This window comes from Acipenser ruthenus, chromosome 45 (assembly GCF_902713425.1).
Source record: "Acipenser ruthenus chromosome 45, fAciRut3.2 maternal haplotype, whole genome shotgun sequence".
Classification (NCBI taxonomy): Eukaryota; Metazoa; Chordata; class Actinopteri; order Acipenseriformes; family Acipenseridae; genus Acipenser; species Acipenser ruthenus.
The window spans coordinates 7,642,592-7,661,630 of record NC_081233.1 but is presented as its reverse complement, the minus strand read 5'-3'; the positions used below and the strand labels follow the sequence as shown (position 1 = coordinate 7,661,630).

At 41.0% G+C, this 19,039-nt stretch overlaps 1 protein-coding gene and 1 pseudogene across 1 annotated transcript; one reads left to right on the top strand and one right to left on the bottom strand.

Annotated features, from left to right (window-relative positions):
• LOC117967034 (intermediate filament protein ON3-like) overlaps nucleotides 1–18,731 on the bottom strand; it is a 37,509-nt pseudogene extending 18,778 nt beyond the window's left edge.
• On the top strand, nucleotides 997–7,838 carry LOC131720877 (intermediate filament protein ON3-like). Its single transcript, XM_059013207.1, has 9 exons — nucleotides 997–1,439; nucleotides 3,258–3,466; nucleotides 3,961–4,021; nucleotides 4,741–4,836; nucleotides 5,102–5,266; nucleotides 5,605–5,730; nucleotides 5,960–6,180; nucleotides 6,277–6,323; nucleotides 6,647–7,838. Exons 1-9 carry the CDS (start codon nucleotides 1,107–1,109, stop codon nucleotides 6,808–6,810), a joined length of 1,422 nt encoding a protein of 473 aa, XP_058869190.1. The 5' UTR covers nucleotides 997–1,106; the 3' UTR covers nucleotides 6,811–7,838.
• Nucleotides 18,732–19,039: the final 308 nt, after the last annotated feature.

The following is a 19,039-nucleotide window of genomic DNA, read 5'->3' as shown; positions in this document are numbered from 1 at the left end:
TATTAATACAGTATTTATCTATTCGTCACAATGGAAAGAGAACCAGGGATAGGATCATTCGTGCTAACAGAAGACCATGGGTTTTAAAAACTTTCTTCAATTTTTAAAGTGCATAGCTGTGTGCTTCAGGGCAGGTATTGGTATAAGGAATGAGCCAATCTAGATCACTACCTCATAGACAAAGTATACAGAGGTGCTGTTTCATTAAGCAGTATTGTGAACGATGCATTTCCACTCAATATGTACTTACTGCACTACTACTACTAGCTAGCACTGCGACAATGTTACTGCATCCAAAATTAAGTGATACTGCAGGACCAAGTGGCGCAGTCAGCTACTTCACTGCCTACCTGATTGCACATGAGCGCCCCCACCCCCTTGACATGAGGTTCAAGGGGGTTGGGGGCGTTCAGGTCAGGATTGAGGTAAGCACTAACTGCATGCTCTCTTTCACTCTCTGTGTCTGCGTGCAAAGCTATGAAGGCAATCTCACCGTGCCTGACTGTAGCCCAGAGGTGTCCATAGGCACTTCCACTCCTGGTCTTTGTTCCAGACCTGTTCTAAATTGTTTAACTGAATCGCCATCTAGACCATGAAGTAGTTGATTATATCATTTGACCTGTACCTGGAGTGGAATAGTGCCCCCCCCTCCCCCCCCCCCACCCAGGACCGTGATTGGACATGCCTGATGTAGCAGTGCCATGAAATCCATAAACCAATAAACAAGACAATTTATGCCTGCTTCGCCATTAAAGATTATAACATTAAAGAAATCCTCTGGCAGTACACTGTTTGCAGTGAACAGCCGATTGGCTGTCGTGACTATGCTCAATGCTGTGCTGTCTGTCCCCATTTACTGTCACTGTCACCTGCAGGTGAGAGTGGGTGCGGTCAGACAGGTAATTCCAGATTCAAGGCTCTGCACAGCCACACCCCGGCAGGTATTCAGACAGGGGATTGTGACACTGGCTTGGTGGCCGTGCCTCCTACTTCCCCTTGTGCTAGGGGAATAAAAGAGAGTGTCTCCGAGCTGGCAGACTACAAGGTCAGCAAAGCTATCCAGCACTGTTTCTTCTGCTCTTGTACCTACAAAGCCAAACCAAGCCATGTCTCTGTTGGGAAGCAAGCGAATTAGCATCAGCACCAGCAGCCTGAACAACAGGTCATCTCGGTCTGGGGGCAGCAGCATGAGCCAGAGCGGCCTCTACAGCAGTGGGCAGATTAGAATGAGCAATGGCTACAGCTCCTACAGCTCCATGGGAGGAAGCATGGGTGGAGGAATGCGTCTCCCCAGCATCCCCATCTCCGCAGTGACCTACAACAACAGCCTGCTGGCCCCCCTCAACCTGGAGATCGACCCCAACATCCAGGTGATCCGCTCCCAGGAGAAGGAGCAGATCAAGGGCCTCAACAACCGCTTCGCCTCCTTCATCGACAAGGTGAGCCTGCCTCAGCCTTTCCTGTACTTGTGAACTAGATGACACAGAGCCAGATTCTCAAAACTGTTTAGACTAAATCGCCATTAGCACAATAGAAAAGAAAAAAAAAAAACACCAATCAAAAACGAAAAAGAAACCACTTAATACTCCATTCGAGCCCCTGAATTAAAAGACTTCGCTTGTTTATTTCTGCTTTGGCAACCTGATTGGCTGCGTTTCTCCTCTCTGAATTTTGTTTTTGTTAATGGCGAATTGGAGTAAACAACTCATGGTGTGTTTGCTGAAAGCATTGTATAATAACGGAGAGATTGTCTTTACCTCAGTCGGTTGCCCCTGCATGTATGTGAATCCGAGACAGAGAGTTAAGGAAAGTTCTTTGTCAGCACAGTTGAGTTTCAGGGTGTGTTCAGTTTGTTTCTAGGTAAAGGTACATTTCTTTGACTAGCTCCCCTAGTCTCTGTTAGTCTCGGTGTATAGTAAAGTATCTACTAGTGGTACTGAAACAGTATGTTGTGCAAATCCAAGGTGGGGTATAGAGTACTCTGCATAATTATTTTATTGTGCAGCTACCACTTCAGGTAAATTGCTTTATTTACACCTATATAGGAACATTTTCACACAGGGCTCTAATGCAAAGTTACATATTGGCACTGAAATATGGGAGTTGTCTAGTCACGGTGTAACTTCAGATTAAATAAAAGTTAATGATTCATGTAATTTCATACCCATCAAAATGAATGAATGAAAGAAAGAAAGAGAGAAAAAAAGAAAGAAGGAAAGAAAGAAGGAACACCCTTGCTTTGGGCTCCTCGTAGAAGTTTTTTTTCTAGATCAGATTCCAGGTCCAGTTACTAATTACACATATAACAATACGGTGCTGTCTGCATGCTTCAGGTCATACACTGTGTGTCACAGAGTTTTATACGTCAAGGATAATGGTACACAGGAATTGCAACTAATATTATTTGTCAGTCAAAAGTTTGTCGAGGGCTAATACAAATTTCCAAGACAGTTAATTACACTGTACTTTCTTTCCAATTCCTGAACTCCCCAGCAATGGAGTCAGGCAGTGATAGAGTTAACACAGTCGCCCATTAGTGTTTATGAAACACAACTGCCTCAAAACACACAGCCATGTCCTGTGTTTGCATGATGCAAATCTCGGATCTCATTAAAATGTGGTATAGCAGGGCGCAGCAGTGTTTGTACTTATCTTAAACAAGGCTGAGGAACAGGGCAAGCCTGTTTCTGATAGCAGGCTTGCAGACCCAAAATAAAACTCTATGTAAAACGTTTTTGATTAGCAAAGATGCAGAAATGCCCCCTAAGTTGGTGTTTTGGGCGTTTTTTTTTTTTTTTTTTTTTACTGCTGTAAGTTCATACTTCACATCACTATAGAGCAATCAGCACTTTCACTGTGATTTGACATACTTCCCTTGAGCCAGGCTGGTATTTCTATATGATAAAACACTACAGTATACTACTGGCGACAACACTGTAGCATGCATGCATTGCTACTTTATAGCATTTCCCCAGTCCAATATGAGCAGCATTTTGTCCCATGGCTAAGGATTTCAACACATCGGTTCAAGGATCCATAATAAAACATTCATGGTACATGTCAGAAATGTGCATCAGATTATTCATTATAGAGGCTAAAGTGTAACTAACATGAAACGAAGGAATTAAATCACTTAATGGCATGCTGCTTTTGCAGTGCTTGATATTGTAACATCCCATGTTAATAATCATGAAAGCATTCCTTTACTGAGCATGGTTTGGTCTGACTTGACTTGCTCCCCCTTGCTTCGTTTCTAGGTCCGTTTTCTGGAGCAGCAGAACAAGATGCTGGAGACCAAGTGGAACCTGCTGCAGGGGCAGACCACCACCAAGTCCAACATCAACGCCATGTTCGAGGCGTACATCGCCAACCTGCGCAGGCAGCTCGACGCCATCAACAACGACAAGAGCAAGCTGGACAGTGAGCTGAGGAACATGCAGGGGGCCGTGGAGGACTTCAAGGGCAAGTGAGTCTGCAAACACTCACCAAAATAAAACACACAATCAAATAAAGGACATAGCGAGAATGCATGGGTCTAAACATTCATAAAAACCCACCGTGCAAAAAAATAGCATTGTTTTGATTGGCCCCCGAGTGTGAAAGTTAGAGAAAGCTCAACTGTTCAGTTGAAGTTCTGGGGTGGTCTTCAAGAACTGTTGAGTCTGCAAAGCTGCTGACAGCCAGTGGTCTTGTGTGTCACATTCACTGATCAGGCAGCTGGGCAACATAACCTGGAAACACTGACCCTAACCAGTGACACTGCATGACAGTTTGAGTCGTTCCAGTGTTTTTATCCATAACTTTCAATCTCTCAATCATATGATATTGCAGTAGTACTGAAAAAGAAACGGAATGGCAAAATTAAGAGAAATATTTCGATCCAAAGTTATTAAGTTTCGATGTATCTAATTTAATTATCAAGCGATGCACTACTCCCTGTACTTTTGCTGTTGTTTGTAGGTATGAAGATGAAATCAACAGACGCACCGGTCTGGAAAACGACTTTGTCGTCCTGAAGAAGGTAAGTCTGTTTGTAATGTATCCCGCATTTGAAACATCAGTTTAACACAGTCTTACAGTGCTAAATCCAGACCTATCAACATGTCTCCAAACCCCCAATGCATCCAATAGCCTTTTATAGTTTTAACCTTAAAGAAGGTCAGTCCTCAGCACTTACCTAAATTACCAATAAAATGATCAATATACATCCTGCACCTTTGCATGTATTCCTTCTGTCTAACTGATTTTAAACAGAAGAAAGTTTGAGTCACAGCAAATTCAATTCAGAATCATTCAAAGTCTTGTTCTGCTGGAAAGCCAGAATACAAAACCATAATAGTAATCTCTTTATCTGAGAAAGCCCGTGGCAAGACACTAAGGCTTTGTAAGAAGAATATGTATTTCATGTGGGGTTCCACTGTGTGGGTGTGGTGTGTACAATGAATTTAATCATTGTTTTAATAGTTTGACTAGTAGATTGATTACAGCTAGTACAGATAGTGTTACCTGCCCACAGGTTTGATGAGCGTGCAACCAACGCGCTAGAAAAGTAATATCCATAGGGTTCTACACAATACCTATCAGCTGCCAAGTACCATTGACTTTCAACATGATTTGTGAAAGGCTCTTTTAAAACTGAGCCTTCTCATTCATTAAAGTTGTGATGTGATGATACTGTTTAGAGCCATCACCCTTATGAAGGAGAACGTGACACCAGTTCTTGTCTGCTGTGTTTTTTAGGATGTCGATGGTGCCTTCCTGGTTAAGGCTGATCTGGAGGACAAGGTTGGCGCCCTGAGCGACGAGATCAACTTCCTGAGGAGCATTTACGAGGAGGTAAAGCGTCTGCGTTCAAAACGCTCTGTTAGAATTTGAAGGTAAAAATATAAGAAGCTAAGTCTAGCAGACCAGGTGTACTGAAGCAGGCACTAGCCGAAGCTTTTTATTCACTTGACTTGGCTTCTTATGTTTTTACCAGCGAGGTAAGGCGCATCACAAGAGCTTGATGTGGTGTCCTTGTAATGAAGGGCGTTCTTTCAGTTTTGAAGACCTTTGCTGAGCATTGACCCGGCTTTATTCCCCTATTTTATTTTAAAACCAGGAACTCCGCGAGATGCAGAGCCAGATCAAAGACACCTCCGTCGTCGTGCAGATGGACAACACTCGTCACCTGGACATGGACTCCATCGTGGCCGAGGTCAAGGCTCAGTATGAGGACATTGCTGCCAAGAGCCGCGAGGAGGCAGAGTCCTGGTACAAGGTCAAGGTAAGGGGAGACATCTTTCAATTCACACGATTCCCTCGAGAAAAAAATAGAAGCCTCTTTTAGCACGATGTATTTTATTAAATATATATAGAGTAAAAAGATTATTATGTTCTGCATAGCTGACCGTGATACTGATGTGATACATTCTGAAATGTATTTGTATCATATAGTTTGTATCAGAGAGTTGTTGTAAGATGGAAATGACATCACATTAAGCTATACGGTTTAATTATTAGTAGTATTATTAGTATTATTAGCAGTATTATTATACTACAGCTGTGGCCAAAAGTTTTACATCACCTAGAATTTTAGGTTTTGTTTTCTTTGGTTTTTTACAGTACAGTGAGATGTCCTCCCAGGCTGGCAAATATAGTGATGAGCTACGTAATACCAAAGGTGATATCGCTGAGCTGAAGCGCATGATCCAGAGACTTGAGAGTGAGATCTCGTCCATCAAGGGACAGGTAAGATAATATACCTGTCCGTCACGTGTAAATAGTCTAATGTGAAATATCCGATTAGGAGTTAGAAAGCTAAACAAGCAAAAAAAAAATAATCAAATTGAATCTTAGTACATTGTGGCAATCGTTGTTTTTTAAAGAAACCTCTTGGAATCCCTGGCCTTACCAAAGGAAATCTCACCTCAGTAACTGAAGAAAGCTCTCCCTCTTTATTTCTTTCTCTCTCTCTTAGCGTGCCACCCTGGAGGCTCAGATCGCTGAGGCAGAGGAGCGCGGGGAGCTGGCAGTGAAAGACGCCAAGCTCCGTATTGGAGATCTGGAGGCCGCTCTCCAGAAAGCCAAGCAGGACATGGCCCGCCAGGTCCGGGAGTACCAGGAGCTGATGAGCGTCAAGCTGGCCCTGGATATCGAGATCGCCACCTACAGGAAGCTCCTGGAAGGAGAGGAGGACAGGTATGCCTTAAGTGGAAACCTTATATATTTATTTATTTTGTTATTCAGTTAAAACAGGTATTTGAAGTGACTAACTTCTCACTTTTCATGTTGCAGGATTAGCAACCACTCAGTTGTCAGTGTCCACGCCGCACCATCCTACAGTAAGTATACCAGCTATCTCCACATCTTCTATCAAGTTCAGGATTGTAAAAGGAGCAAGACACACTTAAGAGTCCCAAACCTTACAGCTGTGTAGATGCATTGCTAGGATTTTCGTAACCCACTCCAAAAGATGCCATGTATAATTCTTCATACATCCTCTTTATATGGCATTATTGAGCAGGATGCGATTTTAATCCGTGGGTACCGTTTCTTACCTTGATTAAAAAAGGTCATGTTTTTTTGTTTGATTTGAAGTCATTGTACTGTATGGACTCCCAACTAGCTCGCTGATAACCAACCTGTTTCCCCCCTCTATCCATAGGCCAGTCCAGCAGCAAAGGTATGCATGCCGGTGGCTACTCCACCAGTGGTGGGTACAGCTCCTCTTCCTCTGGGTATAGCACAGCTCAGACCACCAGGAACGTGGCCGCTAAGAACGTGGTGATCAAGATGACCGAGACCAGCGACAACCGATTCCGCAAGTAAATCGGAGAAGAACCACAGGCATCAAAACAACAAAATCTCCGCTGTCGTTACGTGACGCCTCACTATTGCCAGCTTACAGCTACCCGTAGAGACCTGTTCGTTCCCATTTTTTAGAGAAAATATATGTGGCATGTAATAAAGGGAATGAGCTTCAATCAATGATTATTGCTCTTCGGGAACGATTATCGGATCCAAACAAATGCTGACCGACGCTTGTCCCCTTTATTGCATGAATATTGTCTATCCAAATGTAATTTTTCTGAGACAAAAAGGGGGAATTGAGTTGAGAACCCAATGGACCAACAAGTGCCCTCTGGTTAGCTAAGCCGTCAATAGCAGGGCGTCACTCTTGGTGTATTCCCTGGATTTCGGTTGTTCTTTGGTTTATGTTTTTATTGTAACCTAACAAATACTGTCCCCTCGACTGCTTGAAAGCTCTTCTTTTATGAATTCAACTCCTTTCTGTAGAATCCAATGCCGCTGGGAAATTGGGGGTGTTCATTAATGTGGTCTTAACAGAACCTCCAAGTTCCTAAACGGGGCCCAGCTTGTAACCAAAAATAAAATCAACCACCAAGTTGGGGGCTTGCTTCTCTTGTCCGAGCAGTCTAAATCCCACCAGAATTCCCATCCCTGGTGATACCGTACTAAACTTCTTCCTTTGTATTCCCATTAGTGCTTGCCACAGTAACTGTCTTCAGAAAAGTGATAGAAGGTATGCATTCAATAAAAACACACACATATATATACAGCTACCGTATTATTTTACTGTTTTATACCAACATTAAATCCAGAGGCGCAGGATATATGTGTGTTTCAGTATTTAACACAGGTGTTACATGTTATACTGTACAATGCTTCCTATGTCTGAAAGTTTGATTGAACAGTGCCATAGATCAGCACATTCGAGGTAATGCAAGCAGCCACATCAAAGGTGGTTACTGTTGATCAGGCCGAACTAGGCTGCCTTACTGCTTTTAAATCTGTACTACGTACTAATGAAATAAATGACTTTGAAAAAAAAACAACGTAAGACTTGTGTGTGGTTTCTCTTGTAACAGAATGTAAAGGTGTTTCGTTCATCATGTCTCTTTGTCCACCTTACTTACTCGTACACCTGCACAGATCTACACTGCAATGTATTTCCTAGGAGCATGTTTGACTGCTACAGGGTTCCAAAGTTTAGCAGAGCTAGTTCAACGGTTTGCTTTTCAATTATTTGCTGCAGGCGCACAACAGTCTTTAATGCTGTCAACTAATTAGGCAACTATCCACAGCAAGCAAACAAGAAATGGATGTCAAATCCATCTGAGAGACCAGTTAATAAGGTCAGCTCTTTCTGCTACTGTAGGAAGATCGATTGGGTTAACTGGTGCCATCAGCATAGTTTACAGCAATGAGATGAATTCTCTTGAACCAGCGCCACCGTCTCCGACTAGTGGAGACCAGAGCTGTCAATGCTTGAACCCACGCAACTCCCCAATCACTTTAACGGAATTTTCAGTCGTTTCAGAGCTTAGGTGTTCTAGAACGCTAGGATATTTTCAGTTCTGACCGCGTCTTAAAGTTGAATTACCAAAGGGCAATCAAAAGACGTCAGCTGCTAGAGTTGGTATTAGATCTAGTGTTTAGACAGTAGTAAATGGACAGTGCCACAGTATTGCACTTCATGTTTGGAGGCAACACAAGTAATACAAATAATATTATTATTATTATTATTATTATTATTATTATTATTATTAACCCAACTGGAGGGAACCCACGTGGTTTTACAGCACAAATAAAGTATCTTCAAGTCCTCTTCAAGTCTTCTTCAGTGGCCCCATTGTTCACTGAGCTCCATTCTCATACCACAGCTCTGTTGTATCAATGTCCTGGTCCCAGCCCTCACCCACCAGCAGCAGCCTATCAGACAAGGCCATGTGGTGAAACAGGGCAGCCCCAGGGTAAGGCAGAAACACATATACTATTTGTGTTTGTTTTTCCTGATCCAGGTGAGGTAACCGTGGAGACCCCAGAAGGCAAAACACCACTTACTCGGCTGGGAGGCAGGTCAGCTTTTTTCATAGAGGTTTCACACAGCGCCTGTGACCTACAATGCTGCATGAAAACCATTAAAGATAATGAAACTGACAAAAAAGCCAAAACTATTTTTTAAGTGGCTAATCAAACCGGTACATCCAAATGATTTCCATGCAACCACAACACATTCTTTAGAAGTACATAGACCTGTATAACTGACAACACACACTAGACAAAACAAAGCCACTTGCTTTCAATTCAATGCTGAGGAGGGTGTTCCCACCACACAACACCCCAGTATTTCAGCGGGGAAAGGCTTTCATGAAAACCACCATGAAACAAAGGTATGCTATGCTAATGGCATTGTGGGCAGCCTGTTGACAACCGTTTGACAGGGTGAAAAAGAAACAAGTTATGCAATAAAACTTAATTGCTTTAAGATTTTCCATGTAAAAACCTTGATGAAGTTCACCGCAGTAAACTACACTTTTCCCATCGTTTACCCTGGCATGCCTTGTTTATTAATATGCTTTACCAGACCTCGCTATTCTTTACAAGGCTTAGCTATGCTTTACCATGCTTTCACTGTGATTTATTACACTTTGCTATGCTTCTGCTATGGGGAACTTTTATAAGGGTTCTCTTTTCAAAAGAGAAATAATATGTTATTTTAATACCCCTATTAATGTTACAAATTCGGGGTCTCTTTTAATATTAAAACAAAAAAGCCTTAAAAGTCTGCTTTGTGAACAGCATTCTGCACAGATATCCAGATTCATATGCTGAGACAGTCAGAGAGAGAGAGAGACACAGAGAGAGAGAGAGAGAGAGAGAGAGAGAGAGAGAGAGAGAGAGAGAGACACAGAGAGAGAGAGAGAGAGAGAGAGAGAGAGAGAGAGAGAGAGAGAGAGAGAGAGAGAGAGAGAGAGAGAGCTATAAAAGTCCAGAGGTTCGTTTAACAGGACCACACCTCCCAGCTCAAACCAGTTTGGGAGACTGGGTGTGGAGCCCATTGAACCAGCAAACCCAGGACTGATTCTGTGATTTTCCACAGCACATCATTTTATTGCAAGGGCATTTAATCAATAATGTATCAAAGGTGTGGCTACAGTACTCTGAGTAGTGTAGGCGTGCTGCACATTTGATACGCCAATAACTGCAACTCTCACGGTAAACCACAGGGACTTATTGTGACACATGATGCTTCACAGTTGTGCAAAGGGAGCCAGCTGGAATGTGAAGACAATGGGGAAGTGACCACACCTCAAAGATACACTAATTAGCCTTGACAGCCCATAGACAGGTGTCTTGTGCTAGAGCAAACTGAACACAGTCTACTGGGGTTTTTCCATGCTATTTAAAAAAAACTTTACCGGCAAGAGTGACAAGTATATAATGCCACTTATATAGTACTAATAATACTACACAGTATTCAATTAGTCCTTTATTGAACCAGGTAAGTCAGTTTAGAAACGATTTTCAATAATCTGGCCAAGAGGCTCAAAAAACCGTTCTGGCTTTAACAAAACTATACAACAGATTCAAGGCAGTATCGAGCAACGCAAAGCAATATTACAGTACAACAGGAGGTATGTAATCGGTCTGTAGTAATGTAGCAATCACAAGTACCTGCCAGCACCAAGGCCAGGTTATAGATAACTAGATCAGAGTATTCCAGACACCAGCAGACGAGAATTGGAAAGAGTGTCTGCCCAGCCCTTATAAAAGTCTCCCACGCTATTTTTGCACAGTGCTTTAGCAGTTTGACCATGCTTCTCCTGTTGTTAGACTGTGCATTCACCAAAGCTTAGCCCGGTTTGCCATTAACATTAGCATACCATACCTCGCTATTCTTTGCAATGCTTACCTGTGCTTTACCATGCTTTCAATAAGCTGTTACTATGGGAAACTTTTATAAGGGAAACTTGGGGCAATAGTCACAAAGCATCTACTACCTTGTTAAATTAACACCTGTTATGAGCTAAAAAAAAAAAAAAGTGTAGACTGTTCAGAAAAGCCTTTGTATAGAACTTAAAACATGCATCCGCATATTATACTTAGTCATATAATATAAGCATTGAGAATATTTTATTACTAAAAGCCAAAAGCAAAATACATTGTAGAATCTTCACTAAAGCTTTCAAATGCAACTGGAAACAGGCAGGTGCTTATAATATAATATAATATAATATAATATAATATAATATAAATGCCGTCACTTCAGAGATGTTTGAAAAGTGCTTGTCCACTTTTGGACTAAATGAATGAACCGATGTGTCCTCAATGTTTTTTGCAAAGTAATTGCATGGTTATCTAATCCACCGGATGCTAATCTTAAATGCTGTAAATACTAAAACTATTAATAACCCAAGATCGGGCAAAAAGATAGAAATTCAAGGCATCATTAATTGTAATATCACAGGAGTAGTTTACATGTTAACCTGTCCATGCAGACTGGTTTACACGGGTCAAACGAATAGAGCCTTCAAAAATAAGGGTCTCTGAACATAAAGAAGCAATTAGGGCACCCAGATCAAAAATATGCAATAGCCAAACACTTTAAGAAAAGCCGGTCACGGATCATCTCCACATTCATTAGGAATTGTGGGGGTGGAAAAAGTGACTCTACCAGCTCGAGGTGGGAATTGGATACTTTTGTTACTACGGAGAGAAGCATACTGGATATTTGCCCTTCAAACATTAAAACCAATTGGTCTCAATGAAGGAGTCAATTTGTGTCCTTCAACTTGAAATCTCTGATTTAAGTCAGAGATGTCGATTACATTATGTTGAAGTGTTTTCAATGCTGATAGTTTCTATTGTATGGATCTGTGGTAATATGTAATTATCGGGACAATATCATTTAGATAATTGTGTCAGTCGCATTGTTAAGTTATCTACAATGTTGCCCTTGCTCTTATTGTATTACTTGTACTGTAATACTTGAAATGTATTTGCTTACGATTGTAAGTCGCCCTGGATAAGGGCGTCTGCTAAGAAATAAATAATAATAATAATAATAATAATAATAATAATAATAATGTTTAATAACAATATTTCATAATTAATTTATACTATCATTTATAGATTTGTGGTATATGAGTGTTGACTTTATGTGATTTTAATTTTAATTGTGTGTGTTTAAATATGAAGTCATGATCGAATTTGAACATGTCAATTGCACTATGCTGAATCAATTATAATATTTAATTAAAGAATTACACTTTAATTTATGTGGCAGATTGCTGCTGAATATATATTAAATGTTAGTGAACCATGATAATTGCATGCTGTGGATTAAACTATAATATTTAATAACATATGTAGCAGATTGTTGCTAAGTGTATGGAATGTGAAATGAATGCATTGATTGCTATATCATTATTTCTAATAATCGGATAATGGTGTTAATGATAAGGATTGCAGGGTGTATTTAATAGAGCTAATGAGTTGTGTTTTCAATATACTCTGATGAAGACAACATGTCGAAACAAGGAAGCATACCTGTTTTGTTTTTAATGAATAAAGTATGAATAATTGAGAGCCATATTTGGAATATAGAACTTTGATTTAGTTGCTGTCTTTTCTCTTCGGTGGTGGCAACATCTATGAAGTGTTTTATATTATTATTTATTTCTTAGCAGGCACTCTTATCCAGGGTGACTTACAATTGTTACAAGACATCACATTATTACAATTACGTTATTTATTTTACACATTATTTTTACATACAATTACCCGTTTATACAGTTGGGTTTTTATAGGAGCAATCTTGATGAAGTTCCTTGCTCAAGGGTACAGCAGCAGTGTCCCCCACCTGGGATTGAACCCACGACCCTCCGGTCAAGAGTCCAGAGCCCTAACCACTACTCCACACTGCTGCATATATACAGTACGCCCTCGCTATAACGAACCTGCTGGGGTCCAAGCCTTTTGTTCTTTATATCAAGGGGTTCGTTATAGCGAAAGGACAATCACAATTAACGATACACTGCTGGAGTAAGTTAATGAGATGAGATTGTGAATAGAAACAGAATTTCATGTCCCCCTTCGTTTCATGTATGCAGTATTCTGCCTTTGCTTTATCCAATTTGTTAAAGAATTTAAACGCAGTACAAAAAGCAAAAATCCAGAATTGATGCTGAACTTCTATTCAAAATCAATCTGACATGAATCGTTTCAAACATGAAAGGTTCATCAGATCCTCAAGTTTTTTTTTGTTTTTTTCTTTAATCAGTTTTGCTTTGCCGCATGGTTGATGAACAAGCCAAAACACAGAGTGCTTTTTTTAAAAAAAAAAAATGCTGTCCATGTGTGATGAATGTTGCAGAGGCCTGTTTGTGAGGTGTGTACGGAATAATGTAGCCAGGTCTCATTCCTGTTTCTCCAAACAGCATTTGCCAGTTGGACACGACCCAGTTTATTCTTATATAAAAAAAAGCAAATACACAACCGTACTTAAAAAACTGTGAACGTCCACTAATATTTTAAGCAATGTCTTTCTACTAAATGACATTATATAACATTCCTCCCCACATCTGCGAAATAGTTAACATTCTGATGGCATTTATTTTGTTCTTTTTTAATAATTTAAATTAATAACGCCGTTGCTGTTTCAAATGACTCATTTGCATTAAAATGAAGCGATGCCTTGAATATGAAATATGACGCTGAACTGCTTTCTCGTAATGTTAAGGGTTACATTGACAAAAATGAATTCTAACTTTATTAGTAGCGCAGTATTAGTACTGTAGTGGAAGTTGAAGACTGGAGCTTGAAAAAAAACATGGTGCCACAAAACTGTTACAAAGTAGAGCTTTAATTTAGACCTAGGAGTCCTGCAGGCCTGCCCTCACTGAGTGTTGTAAGAGGGTAGCCAGTAAATAAACTAAAAGCAGTAAAGGTGCCATTCCCAGGTGCATGCTGGGCTGCGTTCCCATGCTTATGTACTTGTTTCCACTAACAGTGAGACTGGTTGAAACCAGTACTGTGGAGTGAAAACAGACAGCTAAGAGGGCTGTTGTCGGTCAAGCTGTTTCATTTTTCAGAATTATTTAGAACTCTGAACTTCATGGCTATGAGAAGTTGCCTGCCAAGACTAGAAAGTATAGCGTACAGTAGACAGGAAACTTAACCTGGTGCAATTATACACTTACACAGGAATCTGTTAAAGCGTCTGTCACAACCAGAGACCAGCAAAGAAATCCAGACACTACGCAGCTCCACCTGCTGGTTTAAAGCGCTACTGCAGTTGATGATCCAATAATCAAAGCACGATTATTATTATTTTGTGGTTGTTAAGTATAGATGTGTAAATACCGTAGTAAAAAAAAACAAAACCGTAATTATAAGTTATTATTTATTTGGCAGACGCCTTTATCCAAGAATTCAAAACTTAATAAATACATATTCTGTATTCATAATCACTGTTTTCATATCCTATCCATTATAAGGACAGATGGTAGGAGACAGAGAGTGGTGAGTGTACAGAATGGGTTGCCTTGCCACACTGTTGAGGCTGAATCATTGGGATCCTTTTGAGACCCGACTTGACAAAGCTCTGAGATCAATCTTGATGCTTATCTAGGTCATTAGGGCTGGTTGACCCCTAACTGTCTGGCAACCATGGGTTCCCGCAGGCAGGGGCTACTCACAAGCAGAGGTCAGACGCGAACCCGGGACCTCACGCTTTGAAGCATAGCGCCGATACCGCTGTACAAAAGGGCCGGGCTCCCTTACAGGCGCAGATATAGGACTTATGTCTTCATGTTTAGATTGCGTCACCTACCAGTCCTGACCCCTACGCCCGTGCACGCTACAATATGACGGCACTACTCCATCTAGTGGCATTGTGTAAAAACTGCAGCTCAAACATTGACCAAAAATTCACTGCTGGAAATTCCAAGATGGCTGCCATTTATAGGCATCGATGGACTAGCTAGCAGGTTTCCTTTCACCCCGTTAAAAGAACCGATAATCAAGGCTTTAAAATCCACTTCTTAATAAGCGTTAGCACCAGAAACATTATGACTGCTGCACATGTATTTGTGCTTTGATTTATTAGGGATATGCTGTACAGCTGGGAAGACATCGAGAGAGACTTCTAGTCACTGTCATTGCGTTTATAAAGTTTATTTTAGTATTTCTAAATGTCCAAAACCACTCTTTTCCGAGCGTCTAAACACAGCAACAACTACTAGAAAATAATAGTTAATAATAATGTCTTGCCCAATCTTGTTTCAGATAATCTTGGTAAGATATGATGTTTGTGTTTTACTGGGGGGCTAGTACACCTTCCATCAATAGAGATACATATCTGTTTTCATTTGAAACTGTCTGCGCATCTTCAAATCTCGTGCATTTTCAAGGGTACTTCGAAGTTCGATACAATCTGCAGAAGAATGCCCTTATTCTTTTCAGATGCACTGCCATGTATCTGTATACTGAAATCTCTAGTCGGCACAGACCAAGCATAATGAATGTGAGATGATCATTCTTTGATAGGGTTGTGTGGAAGTGGATCATAAGAGCAGCAAATCTCTAGAGCAGAAGGAATCTACAGAGGCACTGCAGTGTCTATTACAAACACATGAGGGTAGCTTTCCAGTGGCTCGCGTTTAAAGCATTTGAATAAATGGAAGATACTGATAAAGACGTCACAGAATTTGACTAGTGTATTATACTGTACGATTGCTTAATGGCTGAATGTGGTTTCTGTCTGTGGGCTCTGCCTGTAGGGAGTGGTAGCTGGTCTGCAGGCTGATCAGACGATAGGGACGTGAATGCTTTTGGCATCCTGTCTGTTGTTTTTGGCTCAACTGCTCTTTGTTTATTTGAGTTATTGCTGGGGGCACGGCAATGAGTTTTCATTCATCAAAAGTACTTAAAAATATAACTACAAATAATTAAAGCAGTTCATGGATTGGATTTACACCGACATTTTGTAATTCCCATGCTTTTCCCACGGTTGCTCTGTGCATTTACCATAGTTTACCATGTGTTTTTAAAATATGCTTTACCATAATTTTCTGTGCTTTGCAATGCTTATCTGTGCTTTACCATGCTTTAACTGGCGGGCCATGTCCTGCTTGGCTTTCTGGAGAGCGGCCTCCAGATCTGCAATACGGGCCTTGGCGTCTTTCACTGCCAGCTCCCCGCGCTCCTCTGCCTCAGCGATCTGAGCCTCCAGGTTACCACGCTGTTGAGGAAACAGGATCATTAAAGTTTATTCATGGTAATTTGTTACTCTAAAATATATATGATTTTCCATTGACCCAGCACTCGCTAGCTCTTACCTGGGCTTTGAGGTTCTCAATCTCACTGTTGAATCTTGAGATGGTCCTTGTGACATCAGCGATCTCAGCCTTGGAGTTGCAGAGGTCGTCAAACTATTGGCCAGCTGAGGTAATGAGCTCGATGAACTGTTTGGAGAGAGACGGGAGCAAGTCAGAGGGGCAGGAAGAAACCAAGCAGAAAATACTAATATTCAAACCAATAAGATAAGTACATGGCAAAGATTGCAGGCATTGTCCATCTCCACGACAATAGAGACGTTCTTGAACTGATTCTGCAGCTCGCTGAGCTCCTGAAAAGAAAGAAAGTCTGTAGAGAGTGGGACGTTCTACTGGAGCCATTGCTGTTTGTGATGAGGTTTTGTTCATGAGGGAGGGAGGACTTGTAAAAAGACTGGAATCTAAACTTAAGCTGCGGAGATGGGTTTCCCAGCTCTAGGATATATCAGCTCCAGCTGGGGTTCGGGGTAGGCCTGGGTTAGGGTTGCACATGGTTAGGGACTGTCTCTATCTGAGTGTGTGGCAGAAGCGATCCTGCACCTCTCTGTAAACGCAAGAATTCCAGCTCATCCGCCAGCCCCTGCAGCTTGTCATCCGGTTCCAAATTGAAGCAGGCAACGTCGACGTCCTTCTTGAGGAGCCACAAAGCCGTTCTCCAGAGAAGTGCGCTTGTTCACGTCATCTTCGTACCTGCGAGAGACACGGAGATTCCCACAGATTAAACTTGAAGCTTTGCGTGTCAGGCTAACTGCACTCCGTGGTCATGCGCTCATTGTAAATGCCGCCCCTGCTGAAGTCCAGCACTCCCTTCTGCTTCGTGTCCACCACGATGTAAGCCTTTTGAAACTCTGGCCTATGTCTTGCCCTGACCTTGTAGCTCTTTAGCTTGGCACATGGCCTGTAATACACCCATGTCGGAGTGACTGGCTTTTCATAACTCTTAGGGGAAGCAGTGTGGAGTAGTGGTTAGGGCTCTGGACTCTTGACCGGAGGGTTGTGGGTTCAATCCCCAGTGGGGGACACTGCTGTTGTACCCTTGAGCAAGGTACTTTACCTAGATTGCTCCAGTAAAAACCCAACTGTATAAATGGGTAATTGTATGTAAAAAAAAATAATGTGATATCTGTATAATGTGAAATAATGTATAATGTGATATGTTGTAACAATTGTAAGTCGCCCTGGATAAGGGCGTCTGCTAAGAAATTAATAATAATAATAACTCATTTTTTGCTTCTATTTAATAAGCTGTTCTGCCTATGTACAAACCATAATTAAACCAATTAAAACTGGTTCTAAAACCATTTACTTCTATTAAATGTGACATGCTATGACTTTAGATAAAGTGTCACGGAATGCTTAATAACACATTATACAAATGGAACACTAGGTTTTTCCTGTTAAATTGCATTAATTGTTTCATCAGCTCTTTGTTCCTTTCCATTATTATGATTATTATTATTATTATTATTATTATTATTATTATTATTATTTATTTCTTAGCAGACGCCCTTAGCCAGGGCGACTTACAATTGTTACAGAATATCACAGTACAAAACATTATGAAACCCCTTGCTTATGGTGCCTCTTTAAATGGTAAAGAAATGATTGAAACTCTATCTAAACATTGTGTGATTCTTCCGTGTTTACTGTAAGTTCTGAATTAACGCAGGCTTAACAAACTCTTAAAATCAAGCTATACATAGCTGGTGCACATCAGCAGTTTGCTGCCTGTGAGAGTTTAGCAAAACTCATATTACATTAAGTTGTTCTTGAGTGTAACTTCTTGTTATCTGGGTTTCTGCTAACATTGGTGAAGCGAAGAAGAAATGCAGATGTTAACTGTTAATGTGCTTTGTTTCAAACCATGTATCACGCTAGGGAAATTTGATCAAGCAAATTACATAAGCTAGCTGTATATCTGTGCTGTACGAAGTCATTTCTTTGCTCAGAAACTAATATCTCTGTGCCATGCCAGCTCAGAAAAACCTCTCTGATGCCATGTAAGCTCAGCTCAGAAACTAACATCTACACTGATGCCAGCTCAGACATCCCATCTCTGTGTAGCAGGGCAGCTCAGAATACCATCAGCTAAGGCCTGCATGTGTGATCACTGTTGTATCACATTTGATTTGCTTTGCTCCTGTTTGTAGTTTTGATTCCTGGTAAACTCTTTTTGATTGACTTTATCTGAAGAAGACTGATTGATTATTTTGAGATGAACATGAATCTTAAAACGAGGTCCTGGGACTTCCTGAGCTCAGCCTCCAGCGAGCTCTTCTCCCTGACGATGCCCCCCCAGCTGGCACCGCAGGTTGCTGATGTAAGCCTCGTGCATGGGCTCAAGGTAACTAAAGTTACCTCGAACGTAAACTGAACTAACGACACAGAGAAATGAATTCAATCTGTAGGAAAATGACAGTGAGCATTGACCAGTATTGACTAATAAAATCATTTGTGCAGTCTGGAAAGAAAAACACGCCACAGCAAAAGCATTTTCATTTTGTTTTGTTTTAAAATCTTTTTTTTAAAGAGATCTCTGTTTACTGACTTTTCAGGTAGTTTTGCATTTTCTAGATCATTTTACTTCACGGCCTTCTCTTCTGCCATCAGCCAACCAGTTTAATGACCCTTATCAGAGACCCTTTTATTATTAAATTCATAAAGATTTAAATCCAGAGAACATTTTAATGCTTGACAACCTTTGGGCAACTTTTCGTGACAACATACAAAGCAATTTGTCGCAGGAGACATTTTAAAACACTTTCTGAATCGTTAACGCCGCCATATCAACCCCCCTCCCCCTCCCCTCCCCTTACAAAAAGTTTCTTGAAAAGTTACCAAAAAGAAAGTTGCCTAGTTTAACTTGAGCTGTATGCCATGCAAAATAACACGCTACCTGCTGTATGTCTCTGTTC